A 20,444-nucleotide genomic window follows, 5' to 3' on the forward strand; every position below is an offset into this window, starting at 1 on the left:
CACCCTATATTTCCTCTCTTCTAGACTATTAACTAGTTAAATTGTATTCATCTATACCTGAGAAAGTTGTTAACATTCTCTGCCGTTTGTTTGAAAAGTCCCTCAAACTGGTCTCTGGCCCACTGAAAATGACAAACAATTGATTTGTGAATCACAAACAGTACAGTCATAGCTTCAAGTATGGTAGAAATACAACTGCTGTGTTAAAATTGTCACTGTCACTGTGCTGTCACTGTTTTTTATGTCTGTCTCTAATACATAATGGTGCTTATTTACTATCATATTGCATTTAAAGTCAGATGCAACAATACTGCAGTACACACTTAAAATAAACAGGATTGTATTGTCTTTTGGTGTGGACGCAAATAGTTCCAGTTATCTTTATACTTATTGTTGGTGTGAATAGATGTTTAATCAACATTTCTAATAACACAGGTTTATTTTCAATTGCAATGGCTTCTTGAACGGCTGCAAAACTGCCAGACTGATACGTTTACAATCAAGTAATCTTTCGACGTTTACAAATGCCTTCTGACCTGTAGTGTGTGCTCTATACGGTGAGGGAAGTTCTTGAGTGTGCAAATGGGAATGGCTTTCTGTCCTCCAGATGTGGAGGGCCCGTATGATTCAGTCAGATGTGGTACCACCACCAAAGTGTGGCCTTTACTACCCAGGGTTCCTCCCTCCAGCAAAGGCTTTTTGTTTCGCACACAGCATTGATCAAGATAGACACCTAATGCATAGGATAAATAAAATGTTACACACATATTTACAAGTTTGCATAGTCTTTTTGGGTCAGCTGATAATTTTGGTTGGCAAACACTGTTGGTGCATAATAAAACCGTGTAAAGGTTAAACTCACGTGCATCCACATTATCCAGCGCCGCTGCCACACCATCAAGCTTGCTGTAAAATGAATGTGTGTAGACCTCCTCCGTCTCAGGACACACACGGTTCTGGTGAGCGGTGATGTTCATGTAGGGGTTCATTTCTTTAACAGACTCTGCTGCCACCTCAGACTTCAGTCTCTGAGAAACACAGAACAAATAAATGTAAATGCAGTACATTTTACCACAGTTGAGGGTTAAATTAGGCACAACATGAAGTGAATGTGGCTCATTCAGTCAGATTTCAGGTTCTGTTCTAGACTACAGTTACTGATATCTTACAGTAGTGTAACATTTTGTAGCTGTTCAGTGCTGCTGATTTGTGCCAGCTCATCTTACCCCAATGTCCTTAGAGTGGAAAAGAAACTGTCGATTCAGATTTGATCGCTCAATAGAGTCCATGTCAGTCACCGTGATCTTCCCGGCCTCTCCCGCACCCAGACCAATCAGAGCGAAGTTCTTCAGCAGCTCACAACCAATTGCTCCAGCTCCGACCTGATCGTAGACAAAGACATTTTCATGAGAATTTAATAAATATAAAATTATTAATCTATGAGACTGAGAAGTGATGCAGGTTTTTATATTTAAAATGTATTGTTGTTAATGTTTTTGAAAGAAGTCTCTTCTGCTCACCAAGGCTGCAATTATTTGATGAAAATTATTTAAAAACACCAAAATATTTTTACAATTTAAAATAACGTAATACATTTTAAAATACATTTTCAGCATCATCACTCCAGTTTTCAGTGTCACATGATCCTTCAGAAATCATTGTAATATGCTGATCTGCTGCTCAAGAAACATTTTTGATTATTATAAATTTTGTAAACAGTTGCGTCGCTATATATTTTTGGGAAACAGTGCAACAATTCTCAGGATTCTTTGATGAATAGAAAGTGCTAAAGAATAGCATTTGTTTCAAATAAAAATGGTTTGTAACATTATAAATGTTTATACTAATACTATATATATATATATATATATATATATATATATACACTTTAATGAATCTTAGATAAATACAAATATTTTGTTAAAACTAATTTAAGACCCCAAACATTTTAACTGTGTATTATCAAAATAAGTCTTCTTTATTAGAATAAAACTTACATGAGCATGAGTTTTAAAATGAAGAAATACACAATAACAACATTCCAAAGCAACAAACCAAAAAATCCTGCCTCCCAAAAATCTGAAATATTTGGTTGATACATACAAGAAACTCTGAATGACACATCCTTAGTGCTCAACAGGACTGGTTTGCTCACTGTTCTTCATAAAAGATCAACGGTAAGATCCAACAGAGATTACTGAAACACAAATCAGGGTAATGTCCTCACCTGCTGGTGAAACAGATGAAATACACTCACCAGAAAATAGTTCTGTTTCTTCAGTTTGTCTTGAAAAGCAGATCCAAACACAGCAATCTGCCCATCATATCGGCTGTCTCTCTACAGCACAGAAGATAAAGATCACATCATGTGAAATATGTAAAGTGCTCAGTTGATTATGTTAATTAGAAACAAGACTTTACTATTTTCTAAACACTGAGAATGAACTGGCTTGTAGCTTACAGGAGCACAGACATCTTCAGAAAGGACTCCATCGTTCTCCTGAGGAAGGCATTCCAGGGCATCAAAGTACAGCCACTGTCTGAGAGGAGTGAATTTACCACTGCACGCCTGAAAGATTTCATACAAAATGTAGTTAGTAAAAAATGTGCACATATATAAACCATGGTCTCAAACTCAACTAGTGCTGCCAGAATTTAATGTTAAATGATTAAGCTCACCTTCACCACCTCCTGAGCAGCCAGACCGCCGATGAAGGCACTGACAGGCGCCAGATCACCGCTGGCAACAAAACATAACTGCCTTACAGCATCTTCATCAAGATCATCAAACTTTGCTTCTGTGCAAAGCTCTTTTGTGATAGTAACCAGCACTTCAGCATCAGCCTATAGAGAGCAGCAAAAACACAGAGATGAACTACTGGACTACTACACATGGGTGTAAAATATACAGAAGAATCTGACAATGAAAATTCAACGTACTTATTAGGGTGCAACAAATTCTAATTCTACTCTTAAGTGCTTCTTTCTCATTCAGTGGCGCCCCCAGAAAATGTTAACAGGGGTGGCCAAATGAGGCCACAGTAAATTTTGGGGGTGGCACATTAAAATAAAGAAAAAAAATTAAGGGTTTGCAATATAGACAAAAAGTTATATCGCTGTGAGTTCTAGGATTTTATCGATAATGATAATTACACTATTTTGCTGAGTGTTATTGTGCTGATATCTTATTTTTAATTGTGCTGACACCTGAGTTTTTTTTTTTTTTTACCTTTACACCATTGTTTCTAAAAGTGTGCACCATATTTTAGGTCAAATACTTGCATTTGGGCTGTTACCAAGCAAATGCAATCAGTATCAACAAAATTGATCCTCGCAATGTAGATAAAACAGAAGCTGCATCTGAAGTGCCATTTAGATGTTTTTACACACTGTTTAATGCAGCTCAGTGGAACATGGAATACTTTAACCTGCAGTTACAAATGAATAAATAATGTTTTGATATTTTAAAGATAAAACATTGAAAACTGATGTTTGAAATTATTTAAAAAATGAAAAGGTTCCATTAAATGTGAAATTAAAACCGCCAATAGGTGGCAGCGAGTCACTGTTAATAAGTGAGTCATTGCGATTAAACCGAATCATTTAAACGGTTGATTCATTCAGGAACGAAACACTTTAATGTTGCTCAGACAGGGCCGGCCCTGACCAATTTGCTGCCCTAGGAAAGATTTTACCTGGCGCCCCATGCATCACAGCCCATTTCACCCTGTCATTGTGTTCATGATTTAGCATATATATATATATATATATATATATATATATATATATATATATATATATATATACACACACACACACACACACACACACTACAGCAGAACTGTTTCCAACACTCATAATAAATCATCATATTAGAATGATTTCTAAAGGATCATGTGATAGACCGGATGTCACATGTGACCCTGAAGAATGGAGTAATGATGCTGAAAATTCAGCTTTGCATCACAGAAATAAATGATAATTTAAAGTATAATACATTGAAAACAAATTATTTTAAATTGTAATAACATATCACAATATTACATTTTTTTCTGTATTTTTGATCAAATAAATGCAGGCTTGATGAGCAGAAGAAACTTCTTTCAAAAACATTAAAAATAGTAATGTTTCCAAACTTTTGGCCTGTACTGTATCCCCTGCACAACTGTAGAGTAAAACATTAATAAAAAAGTGATAATAAAAAATGCGTCTTAAAACTGACATGATTGTACAAAATCACAGTCTGGGGACTCAGAACTCAGAACAACTGCTAACATTAAGTTTAAGGTAAAAATAACTGCAATGAAATTATAGTATCTTACTCCTATGCAATAAATTGTTCTTTCATTGCATCTCTTTACCTCTGTCTTTATCCTCTTCTCTTCTTTTTGGCACTGTATCTATCGCAGACTATTATAAAGGTAAATCAGTAGCAAAACTCGAGAGGTTGAAGATCTGATTGTGAGAACTTGTCATATTAATATTTGTATTTGTAAGTTAAAATTTACACTCTCAGCTCTGATGTGAAAAGCTGAATCTTTCAATTTGCACACACAGACAATGATCAAAATCCCCGTGTTTTGAATTGGAAGTTGTAGATTAATAGTCACAAATATGTAGAATGACATTCACACAAAGAAAATGAAATAAACACATTTTTACGACATATTTACTTTTGTACTTTACTTCAGTTTCGCTGCACAACGTCAAGTCGGCACTTACAACCTGTCAGATCTGGAAGTACAAGTTCAAATCCTAGCGCTCTGACTTTTGCTACTCTTTTTGCGGTATTCTGTTGCAAAACTCACTTGTGCACTTGTATATGCAGATGTGAGAGAGCAGAGCTGGGGGCGGGGCTTTGGTGCGAATGAAGACATTTTATTGGTCGATGCCCGACCAATGAACAACGCCAACTGTTTTCACTGAATGGAATATCCTTAGCTTTGACAGGATTTTAAGACACTGCATTCATTTTGCCATTCAGGTATTATCTGGTAGACAAATAATGCAACATATTTTATATGTATATCCTACTGCATATCACTCTACCAGAGTTGCAATATAATGCTGTTTTTATTATTTTTTATGTTTTGTAAAAATAATTTTAACATCTTCATTGGGTTAAATTCCTAATTTGCTTGTCAGTAATTAACCTTTTTAAATGCAACATTATTTTTATTATTTTTTTTTAATAAAAATCGAGTGTTTAATAATGTCTAAATGTACATTAAACAGCAAAACCTAAAAAATAAGCACTTATGACCAGAAATACTGTTTTGAGCAACTAGTAGAGCTAAATACATGTATTTATTAAACATCAACAAGGCCATCTAGTGTTTAAGCAATGGAATTGCATACGAATATTATCTTTCTGGCCATCAAATGCCTCTAATTTAAAGCGTGCCTCTTTGCACTGGAATTTAAACCTAAATACTACAGTTATTGTAGTATAAATAATAACCATATTATAAAATGTTATATTCCAAATGGTCATTCATGGATCATAAATACTGCGCATATTATTAAGTACCATGATCTCTTCAAATTAACTAAACAGGACTGAGTTAACATGTAGTACAGTTATTTTATTGGTTAAAAGTTACACTTAATTGTTTAGTCACATTTAACTGCCAAGGAGGAGTATGAGAACATAGTGCTGTTCCATTTTCCAGTATAAAATGCTATTGTAATGCATAGTCATTAGTCAACGTAGTTACCCATGCATAATCAATGCACTTTATGTGTTACAAATAGGGATGGGCGGATCGATCCTTAAGTATCGATATTTTCGATACTGCCTTTGTATCAAAAGGATCGATTCTCAAATACAAGTATCGATTCTATTATTATTTTTTTTTTAAATTAGTAGTAGCCTACGCCATATTGAATATAAATACACTTTAATCATAACGTCAATGGGAACTATATCTTCTTCCGCTGTATCACCGCGTTCGCTCACTCAGTTACGTCTCCTTTCGCTGTATCACCGCACTCACACTCACTCACAGTCCAGCAGGCCAGCAGGCAGCAGCACACTCAGACAGTCAGTCAATGCAGACAGGTTTAGGAAAGGTGTTCGAGTGCATGACTGCGATGAGTGAAAGAAAGAGAAGCGTAATTTGGGGTTATTTCACTCCAGTAAATACTGATGAAGCCTTGTGTGACGTTTGTAAAAAAAAAAATACGCCACTGTGGTAATACCACAAATTTGACAAAACATCTTAAAGCAAAACACCTTACAGAGCACGACGAAGTGCAGCTGAAGCGAGCAGAGGAGGTAACACAGCCACGACCCCCATCTTCTGGCTCGAGGCAGAGTTCATTAGCAGAATGCTTTCAGAGAGGTCAACATTACCCAGGTATTAAGTGGTGGTTAGATTATTTGAATTCAAAAAGTCAAGTCACATTATTTTTTAGCTATAAGCTACTTTGTACAATACAGACTGTATCAGATATGAAGATACAGTATTTTATGTAGAGCAGAATATTAAACTGGATATTTTGCTTTAAACATTTTTCATTAGCTATATCTATTTATGTTACCTGATAGGCTATTTGGTGGATATTCTTTAATTAAATCATTTATAATAATTAATTATCATTTAATTTTTTTTTTATTAAACAAATGACAGTTTAAGTGTCAAGTAATACGGGAGAGATTTACTATAATTATAAATTCTTAATGCCTGTAACACAGCTTCAAGAACATAATATATGTATTATATTTTATAGATGACTCGCAGAGAGCATCTGAAATTACAAGACGCATTGGAGAGATGATTGTAAGGGACCTCCAGCCAATCTCAGTTGTAGAAGACAAAGGTTTTATTGCTCTTGTCAAGATTCTTGATCCACGTTACCAAATCCCTTCCCGGAAAAAGCTGATGGACTGTACAATTAACAATATGTATGCTGAATGTAAAGCCAAAGTAATGACAACATTACAACATGCAAACCATGTCATTCTCACAACAGATATGTGGACCTCAAGGTCCACAGAGGCATATTTAACTGTGACCTGTCATTTTATTGACAACAGCTGGCAAATGCATGATTTTGTGCTAGAAACCTGCCATTTCAGTGTACAGCACACAGGTGACAATATTAGTGCAGAGCTGAAAAGAATAGCTGAAGAATGGGGCGTTACTCAAAAGGTGCTTGCAGTTGTCACAGACAACGGTGCAAACATGGTTGCTGCAGTGCATAAGGCTGGGTGGATGCATTACCCATGTTTTGCCCACACATTGAACTTGGTGGTCAAAGATGCAATAAAGGCATCTCCGGAGACCGTTCATCTGCTGGAAAAATGCAGAAGCATTGTATCCTTTTTCCACCATAGCACAAAAGCCACAGAGAAACTTAAACAGATACAAAATCAACTGAAAGTGGCAGAACATAAACTGATTATTTCAGTTGAAACCAGGTGGAATTCAGCTTTTTACATGTTGGAGAGGCTACATGAACAAATAGATCCAGTTACCACAGCCCTCTGTTTACTTGGAAAGAGTGACCTGTGCTTTACAACTGAAGAGCGGTTTGTTATCCACCTGACCATTGAGGCCCTGAAACCTTTTGAGGAGGCAACACGTGAAGTATCAGTAGAAAAATACACTTCTGTCTCAAAGGTCATTCCCCTAGTATCACTGCTGCTTAGAGCATCTGCTGCCACTGAGCGTCAAGGAAGCTCTTTTGCCACAGAACTAGCCAACCAATGTCAGCGGAGATTCCGTGGACTTGAAACCATACACAGTCTTGGTGCCAACACCTTTCTTGACATAAGGTTTAAGCACCTGGCATTTCGTGACAAAGATCATGTAGAAGCTGTAAAAAAGCGACTCCTATCTGAAATGCGGGATGTCCACTTGGCTGCTGCACCAGAAGCTACCTCAACATCTGACCTAAGGTCTGTGTCAGTACCTACAGCAAGCTCTGCATCATCAGTGACTCCTTCAGTGACCCCATGTACTGCATCATCTACAGCTAAAGGAGGCATATGGGGGGATTTTGACTCGCAGGTTCTATCAACACAACAACAACAATCAGGAAGCAGCGATTCCATAATTGAAATGTGTCGCTATGCTGAGGAAAAAGTAGTTCCCCGAAACCAAGACCCATTAGTTTGGTGGAGAAATCATGAACAGACCTTTCCAGCTCTCAGCAAACTGGCAAAGAAATATCTTGGGATCACTGCATTATCTGTCCCTTCTGAGAGAATTTTTCCAAAACAGGGGAGTTGATCAGTCAAAGAAGGAACAGACTAAAGGGGAAAAATGTCAACATTCTCTTGTTCCTTAACAAAAACCTATAAATCCGACTCATGCTGGCTGCGTATATCAGTACACATATGAACATTCCAACTTAAAATTCAGCCTGAAGTTCAAGTTTGACATTTAAATAACATAATATGACACTGTTCTCAGCCTAACAGTCATCCCTGGTTTTATTTTAAGTGCATTCCAGTCTTTTATCAGGGATTTGTTTTATTTTATTATTAAGCTGGAGAGTTTATCAGTCATAGAAAAAACAGGCTCAAGAGGAAAATGTTAATTTCAACTTGTTTCATTTAAAAAATCTATAAAGGGAAGAAATGTGGTAAAAGTGTTCAGTGTTTAATAATAAACGTAAGCAAAACGTTTTCATGTCCATTTGATTTAATATTAATAATGTTGCTATCAAAAGACTCTATAAAATCACTTACATAAAAAATTTTCACAGAAGTATCGGTATCGGTATCGCCGATACTTGTCTTGAAAGTACTTTGTATCGGATCGAAAAGAAAATAACTGGTATCGCCCATCCCTAGTACAAATTACTAGAAATCGCTGCAAATATAATAAAACTGCTGTCTGTCCCAATTAATACATTTCAAGCATATTTACAAAACGTTTGGTTTAGTACTATTGATAGCTCCATGGACCACGTGACCGCGTGGCGGTGAGATCAAAGCATGCTCTGGTACAGCTAGTTTACTCTGCAATATGCAGTGGGATATACATATAAAATATGTTGCATTATTTGTCTACTAGATAATACCTGAATGACAAAATGAATGCAGTGTCTTAAAATCCTGTCAAAGCTAAGGATATTCAGTGAAACCAATTGGCGTTGTTCATTGGTCGGGCATCGACCAATAAAATGTCTTCATTCGCACCAAAGCCCCGCCCCCAGCTCTGCTCTCTCACATCTGCATATACAAGTGCACAAGTGAGTTTTGCAACAGAATACCGCAAAAAGAGTAGCAAAAGTCAGAGCGCTAGGATTTGAACTTGTACTTCCAGATCTGACAGGTTGTAAGTGCCGACTTGACGTTGTGCAGCGAAACTGAAGTAAAGTACAAAAGTAAATATGTCGTAAACATGTGTGTATGTCGTTTTCTTTGTGTGAATGTCATTCTACACATTTGTAACTATTAATCTACAACTTCCAATTCAAAACACGGGTGTTTTGATCATTGTCTGTGTGTGCAAATTGAAAGATTCAGCTTTTCACATCAGAGCTGTGAGTGTAAATTTGAACTTACAAATACAAATATTAATATGACAAGTTCTCACAATCAGATCTTCAACCTCTCGAGTTTAGCTACTGATTTACCTCCATAGACTATGCTCATTTATAATGTGTCATGTAAATTCGGCCTTCCGTCACAATCAGGAAACTTTCACCGTGTCTAGAACTGGCGCGAGCTGCCAGGCCCGTTTCTACGAGCTGTGTGTTAACAAAAGCAGTGCTGTCTACATTGGATGCGGCGTCGGGCACGCTACACAACAAATTACCAACAACTGATCGCGCGCGCTCTGTTTTCTGACGCACTTCAAGCTCTTGATGGGCGGGGGAAGATTGAAGAGCCGGACTTTTTTTGTTGTTTTTTTTTTTAGCTTTATTTGGTAGTATTTCGAATTAATGGTTTTTAAATAGTAGCCTATTATAAAAAAAAAAAATGTAAAAAAAAAAAAATAAATTCACTCGTTCACTCATTCTGGCCCCCCTATGGATGAGTGGCGCCCTTAGAGACGCAAAACTGTGGCTGCAGCAGGTGCTGCACTTTTTTTTCACTTCTTAAACTATTGTGAATTTACATTCTGCATTCTGCAGGGGTGGCCAGAGTTTATACAGGGGTGGCCGTGGCCACCCCTTGGGGGTGCCCCTGTTCTCATTCAAAATACAATTCCTGACCTATTTTCAGTAGTAAAAATACATTTACTGTCTGTTTTTGTTTGACAATGCTGTAAACAGTTTTTCCAGTTTTGAACACATTTATAGACTTACTTAAAAAAAAACGTATTTAGCATAACAGTTTTGTTGGACTGACCTGGGATCTAGGATGGGGTGCCCGGCTGTATTTCTGAGTAAATCTATGCAGGGCCTGGAAGCCCAGATGCAGAGACAGGTGTCTTTGTGTTTTGCCATAGTCTGTCATCTCCACAAGCCCAGGATCTCTAATCGCTTCATCCAGAGCCACAATCAGAGGTTTCTGCGAGAATTAAAATATCAACTCAATGGCGTGCCTTGCTTTAATGCCGTACATCGACACACTTCCAGGTTTCAAAAAAATACTAGTATTTTAAAATAATTAATTATACCATATTATGCAGTCAAGAATCCTCACTATGGAATAAATCAGTCATGGCTGATACTTACAAAGCTGAGGATTTCAGGCTGTTTCACTTCAGTTGCCACTCCACCCTTCACATACTCAGAAAAGTTTGAAGTGTCACAAATACTGAAGGAGTAGCTGTCTGAAAACATTAAAATATATTGTTATTGACTGATTTGCATTGCTATTGACATTTGCTTGACATTGTCTTTCAATGATCAGCTCTAAATGTTTTCCATATATTTGATCATATGACACCTACCTCTCACTTTGATCTCAATGGGGCCATAACTATTGAGTTCAGTCATGCCTTGAATCTCAGAGAAATTCACAAACATGCCATCGGTGAACTCGTGGCTTTCCTCATCTGTGCATGTCACGATGCCTGGATTGTCCTGTGACGGCAAAGAACACGTTTTCAAATTCATTTTAGGATGGTAAAAATAGTATTAGAAATTAAGAAATGTTAACTCATAAGGGGTGGTAGCAAGGTTGAAACAAGCATTGTTTGCAATTCCATTTGGCAACTCTAGAAAATTACATAGGAACTAAAAATAAATTATGTCATGTTACAAATCCATAAGACTATGTTCATGTTAGATGAAGTTCACAGATAAAGATATTTCTAATGAAATCTGAAAGACTTCTTTGCCTCCATTGAATGTCCATCCACTTTGACGCTTCATGAAGTTCATTAAGAAATTATAAACATAATAAACATCTATCCGTTTAATTCAAGCCTCCTGTAAAGGCACACTCCATTTATGATCAACAAACTTAATTTAGGTTTTTATTCACATTGAAATGTAAAATATGGTAAACAGAATCTCAAAAAAGCTTGCCTGATTCCTTTTTTATTATTATGGATTCTTAAGGATTAGTTTAGCTGGAATGGATATTCAGTAGAGTAACAGAAATCTCTCAGAAAATCTAAATGAAAGTGAAAATGTGATTTTTGTTCTGTGTCACCTTGCTGATGTGAGCAATCATGGACGATACTGGAGTCTCTCCGTTTGTGTCTATGACCTCAAATGATTCGCCAAAGTCACAAAACAGCTGCCTGTGAACCAAACACACAAATCAGAATCTAATCCAGTACTATTTTAACCAGCTTCACATATTTTGCTGATTTGTGTGATGCAGCCTACCCACAAAGCCCTCTGGTGTCAGCCACAATAAACTTTATATTGTTTGAATGACAAAACGCTCCCACACATAGCTGCTCTTCTAAAGGTGAATTTGTGAGCACCACCACCTATTGGGATAAACACGTTAAATATGACTAAGCAAGAAAAATCGGTTAAAAAATCTTTATTGCACATGCATATAAATCCAACATTATAACTCACCTGGAACTTACTGAGGAAGTCCTCATCGAGTTTGTTAGTCCAGGAAGACACTCGAACGTAGACATTCAGACTAGAGAGCTGCTTCTCAGAGCATAAAGCCCTGTTCTGACCCAGATCAGCCTCCTTTAGGTAAAACTACAGAGAGAATTTCAAGTAAAAGTTCGCATATATGACTAGTGAAAGACACACCAAAACACCTGAATAAATGATTTCACTGTTCAGAACAGCAGCTGATCGTTTGTGGTTAATAAATGATGACAGAATATTTCTTTTGGTGGAGTATTGTTTTAATAGCAGTAATAGGACTGATTACCTGAGAGGACAGATCTCTCCACTCCACCACACCCTCATCCTGAATGGTGACCGATCGAACTCCAGCCAGGATCACATTCTTGGCAATCTCCACACCAAGACCTCGCATTCCAGCAATGAGGACATCAGCCTTTCCCATGCGACGCATTGCATCATGGTCAATCACGTACCTGTTGTGAGATGAAAAAATTGCACCATGCTTAAAGTAAATGCATTTCAGTACTTGCTGATTTAATATTTGAAACGTTTGAACTGTGAATGCTGCCATTTTCAATTGATATATTTTGTGCGAGAGAATAAATAGAACATTTGATCTAAATTAAATCAAGCATATATTAAATATAACAAATATGCTGTCAATGCTACCATGATGTATTCTTTGCACTTTGCATATTAAATAACATATGGAACATTTTCATATAATGCATCAGTACTCTAGTAAACAAAATAGCATCCAAATTATTTCAACTATGCTTTGGTTTTTCTCTGAAAAATACCAGGAAGTAAAGATGGGGCGTAACTATTCATACAGTATTGCTGTCTTGGAAAATACATGACAGGAATTCCTTTAACTAAAACCTGAGCTCAAAAAGATAATTTAACATTAAAATTATAGCTGAAACAACAAACTATTTTTCATTTATTTTTACTTTTTTTTTTAACAAAGGAAACAGAAAAACGGTGAAATATATTTTTAATATCTAAATGAAAGTGTAATAAATGCAACACAAATTTTATTCAACTGGAAATGTAATTCAAGTGATTGCATTAGGTTTCAACAGTGGTTAATTAAAGTTAATGGAGTAAAAATTATTACTAGAAGTGAAAGTATGAATACTCATATGCTTTACACCACTGTGCAGCAGGAATACTGGCAATTACATTTCTAAAGATACATTTCCAAGAAATAGAAAGCACAAATAAGTAGACATTTAAGGGAAAACCAAGATGCAGATAAGGAAAGCAGAAAAGAATATTTTACAGTACACTTACAGTTGTCGAGAATATAATCCCTCGTCAATATCAGCTTGAGCCATTTTCTGTAAGAATGACAGATCATTGTCAGTGCTGTCCTTTACAAAGCAGTACAGCAATAGTATCAGATGTTAATAGCAAGGTCATTCCTGATTTCCAAATTCATGTATGGTAGGCTATTTACACGTTACATTTAATACTGTACTATTAATATGTTGCATGTTTACAAGGTACTTTTTTGCAGTGGTGGCTCTTTTTTTAAATAGAAGTTACCAGTTCAACGCCTGGGTAAACATAATCAATGAAAGGCTTTGAGAGTTTTCAAAGATATTGTACATTAGCGAACAACAAGCGACCAGTGATGAATTTATAAATATGGACAACGTATAATTAACTGTAATTAGCTATTATTGACAAAAATCGTCCAAAGAGAAGGCAATATTTTCAGTAACATTTACCTTTCAGTGCAGTTTGGCGTTTGGTTCGTTCCTGTGTCAGAACAGAAAGTGATGTGATTCAGAGGAAAGGGTTTCACTTTCGTTTCGATTATTGTGTAACTTTCGGTCCTCTCTCTCACATGCGGCCATATCGAGTGATTAAAAATGCAATTATTATTATTATTATTATTATTATTATTATTATTATTATTATTCTGTATCTTTAACAACTTGCTGTCGGACGCTGAGATTCTTCAGGTAAGGCCAACACACTGCTCGTGAGTTATGCACGAGCAGATCACCGCAGAAAACCACAAGGTGGCGCTGCGAATCCACGCCGGAAATAACAGCATTAGCTTCAGTAACTGGGCATAGACATATAAATAACTAGACGCCTCATTGGCCGCTCTGAGCCGTTGCTGCGATTCGTCAACGCGTCCGCCATGTTAGTGAGGGCAAGACTTCCTTAAAAATACATGGAAGTAAACGGGGAGCTGCGGTTTTTTCTAAATAAAAACACGATAACGTTCACATTTATAAACCGATTTCATGTTTGTGATCTACGTGCAGTTAAAAAAACTTTGCCTCCAGTTATTTAGTTAGGTTTGGAAAATTATTAATTTTCGTAAGGAATTGTGAAAGCTCACATCTGTCTCACTTGTTGATTTCGTTGATTATTTTCGGTTTACAATTCGAATGTTAATTTAGTATAACTGTGACATATGCATGTAATGTAATTTGAATGTACATTAAATGAAATGTAGTTGTTTTATTGGTTTCTCTGTGTTCAATCCCAACATTTGTTTTCTTTCTTGTGTCTCAGGTCAAAACACAGCTCATTCCCTTTGAAATACTGGGAAAAATCGAAATAATACATCTTTAAACACGAATAATTTGCTATTACTGAGAAAATTGAATAAAACATGTACATACATCAAAAAGGGTCACACTTGTACTCTGCTTTTCATTTGATAGCTGTCACAGTGTCTGGGTTGTGTTCCCTGGGTTTCCACTAGGTGTCCTCAGTTCCCACAGTGTTTATCATTTATCACTTGCTGTCTCCTTATTTGGTCACCTTCCTCCTTGTTTAGTTAATTGATTGTTGCCCACCTGTCTCCTGTTTCCCCATCATCCTTTTGTGTATTTATATCTGGTCTGTCTGAGTCTTAGTGACGGAGTCCTTGTTTAATGTTAAATGTTAATTCATGTCCTTGCCTTGCCTTGCCTTGCCTTGTCTTCGTGTTTTGTGACAGAAGGCCTTCTGTCACGTCTGATGGTTCAAGAAACACGGAGAGATCCAAGTGCAGGTATGTGACTTTATTAAAGGGGCAATCCAAAGAATAAACAGTCCAGGCAGGGGTCGATATCCAACAAATCCAAACATAAACAAAACACGAAGACAAGGCAAGGCAAGGACATGAATTAACATTTAACATTAAACAAGGACTCCGTCACTAAGACTCAGACAGACCAGATATAAATACACAAAAGGATGATGGGGAAACAGGAGACAGGTGGGGAACAATCAATTAACTAAACAAGGAGGAAGGTGACCAAATAAGGAGACAGGAAGTGATAAATGATAAACACTGTGGGAACTGAGGACACCTAGTGGAAACCCAGGGAACACAACCCAGACACTGTGACAATAGCACTCTATAGCCTACAGATGAACTCCACAACAAATAATAACACATGTAACTGATGAGGCTATGGATCCAGTGAAAATGAAAATATGCACTGATACAGTGCACAGTAGAAATATAGTAAAAGTGATATGTTATATTAAAAAGTATATGTAGTACAACTTGAAGTAAAGTGAATAATATGAAAAGCGAGTACAATAACATACGTGATATAATAGATTTATAATGCCACAAATTATATGTATAATATGAATAATACCATAATAAATAACAGAACAACAATAGATTAATAATAGCAAGAAGAATATGTAATATCAAGGTTGGAATAATACAGAATAGACAAAATGAAGAATAAATTAATAGTTAATTATAGAGTAAAATAAATAATTGTGAAATGTAGTTTTAAAATACTATTTGTGTAATACTTATTAAACAAATTAAGACACAACTAATGACAGAACACAAAAAATTGTGGACATGAGTTCCAAATTATGTTTAATTAATGAGCTCCTTAAGTATAATATATACATGTACACACACACACACACACACACACACACACACACACACACACATATATATATATATATAATAAAAAATCCTCTGAGAAATCCTCAAGAAACACATTTTATTTCAGTTTTCAGTTCTGTCTTTCTCTGTGAATAGAGTGGTGTAGTTGTGAAGACAAAACCTGACAAATAAAGATTAATTATCCGCCGCTTCCCTCAAGATTTTCTATTTTATTCAATTAATGAGTCAAATAATGTAAAAGACTTGACGATGCTTGACATTTTGTTCTATAATGCGACGTCGAGCGGCCAATGAGGCGTCTAGGTATTTATATGTCTATGTAACTTGGGCACCAAACGACCCGGAATTTGTCTCAAATTGGTCAGATAAGATCACTCAATCTTTGTTAAAGATTAAAGATTCAAATGTTGTTAAAGTTCCACTCTGTCGTTTATCAGGTAAAAAAATTGTCCAAATCGCTGCTAATGAATATGGTCTAATCATTTTCCAATACGTGACACCTGTTACTGTTTTCAGCGCTTACCTTAATTAACCATTTACAATAGTTTTTGATTTCAACGTACATACAAAAAAATATTTTTAAGTTAAATTAACAAAGTTACACTGTTGTATATTTTGCTGATCTAAAATATATATGATAAAATGTATATTTCTTTTTTTCATTTATTTAGAAATTCTCAATTTTAAATAATGATAAAAAATAAACATAAAAATAAATAAATGAATGAAATGATTAAGTGACAAAATAATGCACGTAGCCTAAACCTTGGAATTAAAAATAACTGTAGCAAAACCACAAAGAGTAAGAATTTACAGTATGATTTATTTTATTAAAAAATAATAATCATAATACAGTACTATCACCAACTATATTAAGCAGTTTTGCTAAATATTTAATTTTAAAATTGTAGTTTGGCTATGAAGGCATGTAAATGTATAAATCAACAGATATTAAAGATACATTTTTGGTTCCTTCCCATAGTTAATGTGATCAACAATCAACAATCTTTGAACGTGAACTTGAGGTAAACTGATTTTATTCATCTGACTAAAGCAGACAAACACAGCTGAACACACATCAAGACTCAATGGGTTAATTACTCATATATGTTTAACCTAATTTATAAGTGGTATTAATATATATATATATATATATATATATACATATATATAGGAAACTGATTTCTGAACACTTTCTGAGCCACTGTTCAAGAATAATTTGATGTTTTCAAATAAAAAGTGTCTTTATTAAACATGAATACAAATAAATACATTATTTATAAGTACATTTATTCAACTGAAAATCATAATTTTGATGGCATAATCTTTACAATAATAACTTTACAGGTAAAGTATTCCTTCATTTGTTTCAGAAACTTCTGGTCTCGGACCCCATAAATCAAAGGACTCAGTAATCTTGGCATAATATTTGTGATTAGATAATTAAAGAAAGTGATCTTTGTTCTGTCAACAGGAAAAAAAGGTGTGAGAATTAAATCCAAAACAGGGGCGATGTAGGAAAGCATGCAAAGAAGTAACTGGACACCATGCAATAGTATTGTTCTCCGAGCCTTATTTGCTGAACCCTTTGAAACAGCCTTTTTGGCAGTGAAAAGGACTTTGCAGTAAGTATAGATGAGAATTATCCACACCAGTGACATATAAATGACTTGTGAAGCAGTGGTGCGATCCTTGTGGGCTTTGGAACGGAATAAACTGAATGGATAGCAAAGTACAAGAGAGCTGAAAAAAGATATGGGCTGGATTAATAGTAGAATAATGATATCTGCCAGAGAAGGTATAACTCCTATAAGCCACAGCAAACATATAAAAATGTAAGTCCTTTGTGGTGTGCAAATCTGAGCGTGATGCAGTGGTTTACAGATAGCAATGAACCGCTCTATTGCCATACCAGCCAGATTCAATGGAGTGATCATAAAGGTGGTTGTACCAACCACCAACAATGTGCAACACAATGAAGCATTCACAAGTGGTGAAATGTAGGTCAACACATATAAAGTCACTGATAGGCATATCATGAGCATGTCATTGATTACCAGGTGAATGTATAAAATGTATCTGGAGTCTCTTGAAAACAGTGGATTGGAGAAGAAAGTCACCACCAGCATTCCGTTAATGAAATTAATGATAAGACCGAGAGAAACAATCACAATGTTTTTAGCAAGAGCTTCTTCATAACTATCCACAAACCAGACCGTTGAGTTCATTTTCCAGTTCTTTACCAGCAAGGATCTGGAACGGGAAGAGGAGAGAGTGGTTAAAAAAAAATTACCTACTACAGTCTTAACTTAGTCTAGGTTTTTTTTAAAAATGTTTTTATGTTTTTTTAAGTCTCATAGATTTACCTTGAGCAGAAGAACTGGTTCTGGATGGTGGGCAGTCTGAAGCTGACATGAGTTTTAATCAGCTGCTGTATGTTACTTATGGTTTGTGGAAAGGGCAGACATCATGAATATTAAACAAGACGGTCATAGCCAAAGGGAGATTTTAAGTTAGTCTATTCAAATATTTTCAATGCAAATACTGCACTCTCTGCATTGCCACAAGAGGCCTTAAAGCATTATTAAAGGACTAGTTCACTCTCAGAATAAAAATGTCCTGAGTATTTATTTACCCCCATGTCATCCAAGATGTCTTCATTTCTTAAATCACAAAGAAATTAAGGTTTCTAACAAAAATATTCCACGACTTTCAAACTTCAACGGCGGCAAATGGGTTGAAGGTCCAAATTGCAGTTTCAACGCAGCTTCAAAGGTCTCCACATGATCCCAGGTGAGGAATAAGGGTCTTATCTAGCGAAACGGTCTGTAATTTTATCGTTTATCAAGGAATGAGAGAAGACACTTATTTCTCAGCTGGGATCATGTAGAGCCCTTTGAAGCTACAACCCGAATTCCGGAAAAGTTGGGACGTTTTTTAAATTTGAATAAAATGAAAACTAAAAGACTTTCAAATCACATGAGCCAATATTTTATTCACAATAGAACATAGATAACATAGCAAATGTTTAAACTGAGAAAGTTTACAATTTTATGCACAAAATGAGCTCATTTCAATTTAGATTTCTGCTACGGGTCTCAAAATAGTTGGGACGGGGCATGTTTACCATGGTGTAGCATCTCCTTTTCTTTTCAAAACAGTTTGAAGACGTCTGGGCATTGAGGCTATGAGTTGCTGGAGTTTTGCTGTTGGAATTTGGTCCCATTCTTGCCTTATATAGATTTCCAGCTGCTGAAGAGTTCGTGGTCGTCTTTGACGTATTTTTCGTTTAATGATGCGCCAAATGTTCTCTATAGGTGAAAGATCTGGACTGCAAGCAGGCCAGGTTAGCACCCGGACTCTTCTACGACGAAGCCATGCTGTTGTTATAGCTGCAGTATGTGGTTTTGCATTGTCCTGCTGAAATAAACAAGGCCTTCCTTGAAATAGACGTTGTTTGGAGGGAAGCATATGTTGCTCTAAAACCTTTATATACCTTTCAGCATTCACAGAGCCTTCCAAAACATGCAAGCTGCCCATACCGTATGCACTTATGCACCCCCATACCATCAGAGATGCTGGCTTTTGAACTGAATGCTGATAACATGCTGGAAGGTCTCCCTCCTCTTTAGCCCGGAGGACACGGCGTCCGTGATTTCCAACAAGAATGTCAAATTTGGACTCGTCTGACCATAAAACACTATTCCACTTTGAAATAGTCCATTTTAAATGAGCCTTGGCCCACAGGACACGACGGCGCTTCTGGACCATGTTCACATATGGCTTCCTTTTTGCATGATAGAGCTTTAGTTGGCATCTGCTGATGGCACGGCGGATTGTGTTTACCGACAGTGGTTTCTGAAAGTATTCCTGGGCCCATTTAGTAATGTCATTGACACAATCATGCCGATGAGTGATGCAGTGTCGTCTGAGAGCCCGAAGACCACGGGCATCCAATAAAGGTCTCCGGCCTTGTCCCTTACGCACAGAGATTTCTCCAGTTTCTCTGAATCTTTTGATGATGTTATGCACTGTAGATGATGAGATTTGCAAAGCCTTTGCGATTTGACGTTGAGGAACATTGTTTTTAAAGTTTTCCACAATTTTTTTACGCAGTCTTTCACAGATTGGAGAGCCTCTGCCCATCTTTACTTCTGAGAGACTCTGCTTCTCTAAGACAAAGCTTTTATAGCTAATCATGTTACAGACCTGATATCAATTAACTTAATTAATCACTAAATGTTCTCCAAGCTGAATCTTTTCAAAACTGCTTGCTTTTTTAGCCATTTGTTGCCCCCGTGCCAACTTTTTTGAGACCTGTAGCAGGCATTAAATTTTAAATGAGCTAATTAAGTGGATAAAAGTGTAAAATTTCTCAGTTTAAACATTTGCTACGTTATCTATGTTCTATTGTGAATAAAATATTGGCTCATGTGATTTGAAATTCCTTTAGTTTTCATTTTATTAAAATTTAAAAAACGTCCCAACTTTTCCGGAATTCGGGTTGTATACTGAACTACACCAGTTACACCAGGAACTGACTAACACTAAACCTGCTGGAAAAAACCCCAGCATAAACCAGCATGAATTCCATACTGGT

The 20,444-nt window shown here is 36.2% G+C and overlaps 2 protein-coding genes across 2 annotated transcripts in view; both read right to left on the reverse strand.

Annotated features, from left to right (window-relative positions):
• LOC132160771 (ubiquitin-like modifier-activating enzyme 1) overlaps nucleotides 1-13,983 on the reverse strand; it is a 42,814-nt gene extending 28,831 nt beyond the window's left edge. The window contains exons 1-16 of the mRNA XM_059570459.1: nucleotides 13,689-13,983; nucleotides 13,249-13,295; nucleotides 12,257-12,425; nucleotides 11,944-12,078; nucleotides 11,743-11,849; nucleotides 11,564-11,654; nucleotides 10,857-10,989; nucleotides 10,639-10,736; nucleotides 10,310-10,471; nucleotides 2,680-2,844; nucleotides 2,462-2,569; nucleotides 2,258-2,338; nucleotides 1,227-1,382; nucleotides 863-1,028; nucleotides 537-733; nucleotides 58-122 (exon numbers count right to left, since the gene is read on the reverse strand). Of these exons, the coding sequence (XP_059426442.1) occupies nucleotides 58-122; nucleotides 537-733; nucleotides 863-1,028; nucleotides 1,227-1,382; nucleotides 2,258-2,338; nucleotides 2,462-2,569; nucleotides 2,680-2,844; nucleotides 10,310-10,471; nucleotides 10,639-10,736; nucleotides 10,857-10,989; nucleotides 11,564-11,654; nucleotides 11,743-11,849; nucleotides 11,944-12,078; nucleotides 12,257-12,425; nucleotides 13,249-13,292 (1,877 nt within the window). The 5' untranslated portion in view covers nucleotides 13,293-13,295; nucleotides 13,689-13,983. The remainder of the gene's footprint in view (nucleotides 1-57; nucleotides 123-536; nucleotides 734-862; nucleotides 1,029-1,226; nucleotides 1,383-2,257; nucleotides 2,339-2,461; nucleotides 2,570-2,679; nucleotides 2,845-10,309; nucleotides 10,472-10,638; nucleotides 10,737-10,856; nucleotides 10,990-11,563; nucleotides 11,655-11,742; nucleotides 11,850-11,943; nucleotides 12,079-12,256; nucleotides 12,426-13,248; nucleotides 13,296-13,688) is intronic.
• Nucleotides 13,984-17,148: 3,165 nt separating this feature from the next.
• On the reverse strand, nucleotides 17,149-18,072 carry LOC132160451 (odorant receptor 131-2-like). Its single transcript, XM_059570134.1, has one exon. It carries the CDS (start codon nucleotides 18,070-18,072, stop codon nucleotides 17,149-17,151), a length of 924 nt encoding a protein of 307 aa, XP_059426117.1.
• Nucleotides 18,073-20,444: the final 2,372 nt, after the last annotated feature.

This window comes from Carassius carassius, chromosome 17 (genome assembly GCF_963082965.1).
Source record: "Carassius carassius chromosome 17, fCarCar2.1, whole genome shotgun sequence".
Classification (NCBI taxonomy): domain Eukaryota; kingdom Metazoa; phylum Chordata; class Actinopteri; order Cypriniformes; family Cyprinidae; genus Carassius; species Carassius carassius.

What these genes read in the sequence shown, in the direction of transcription:
- LOC132160451 (XM_059570134.1), bottom strand. Translation starts at nt 18,072, where the DNA reads ATGAACTCAACGGTCTGGTTTGTGGATAGTTATGAAGAAGCTCTTGCT.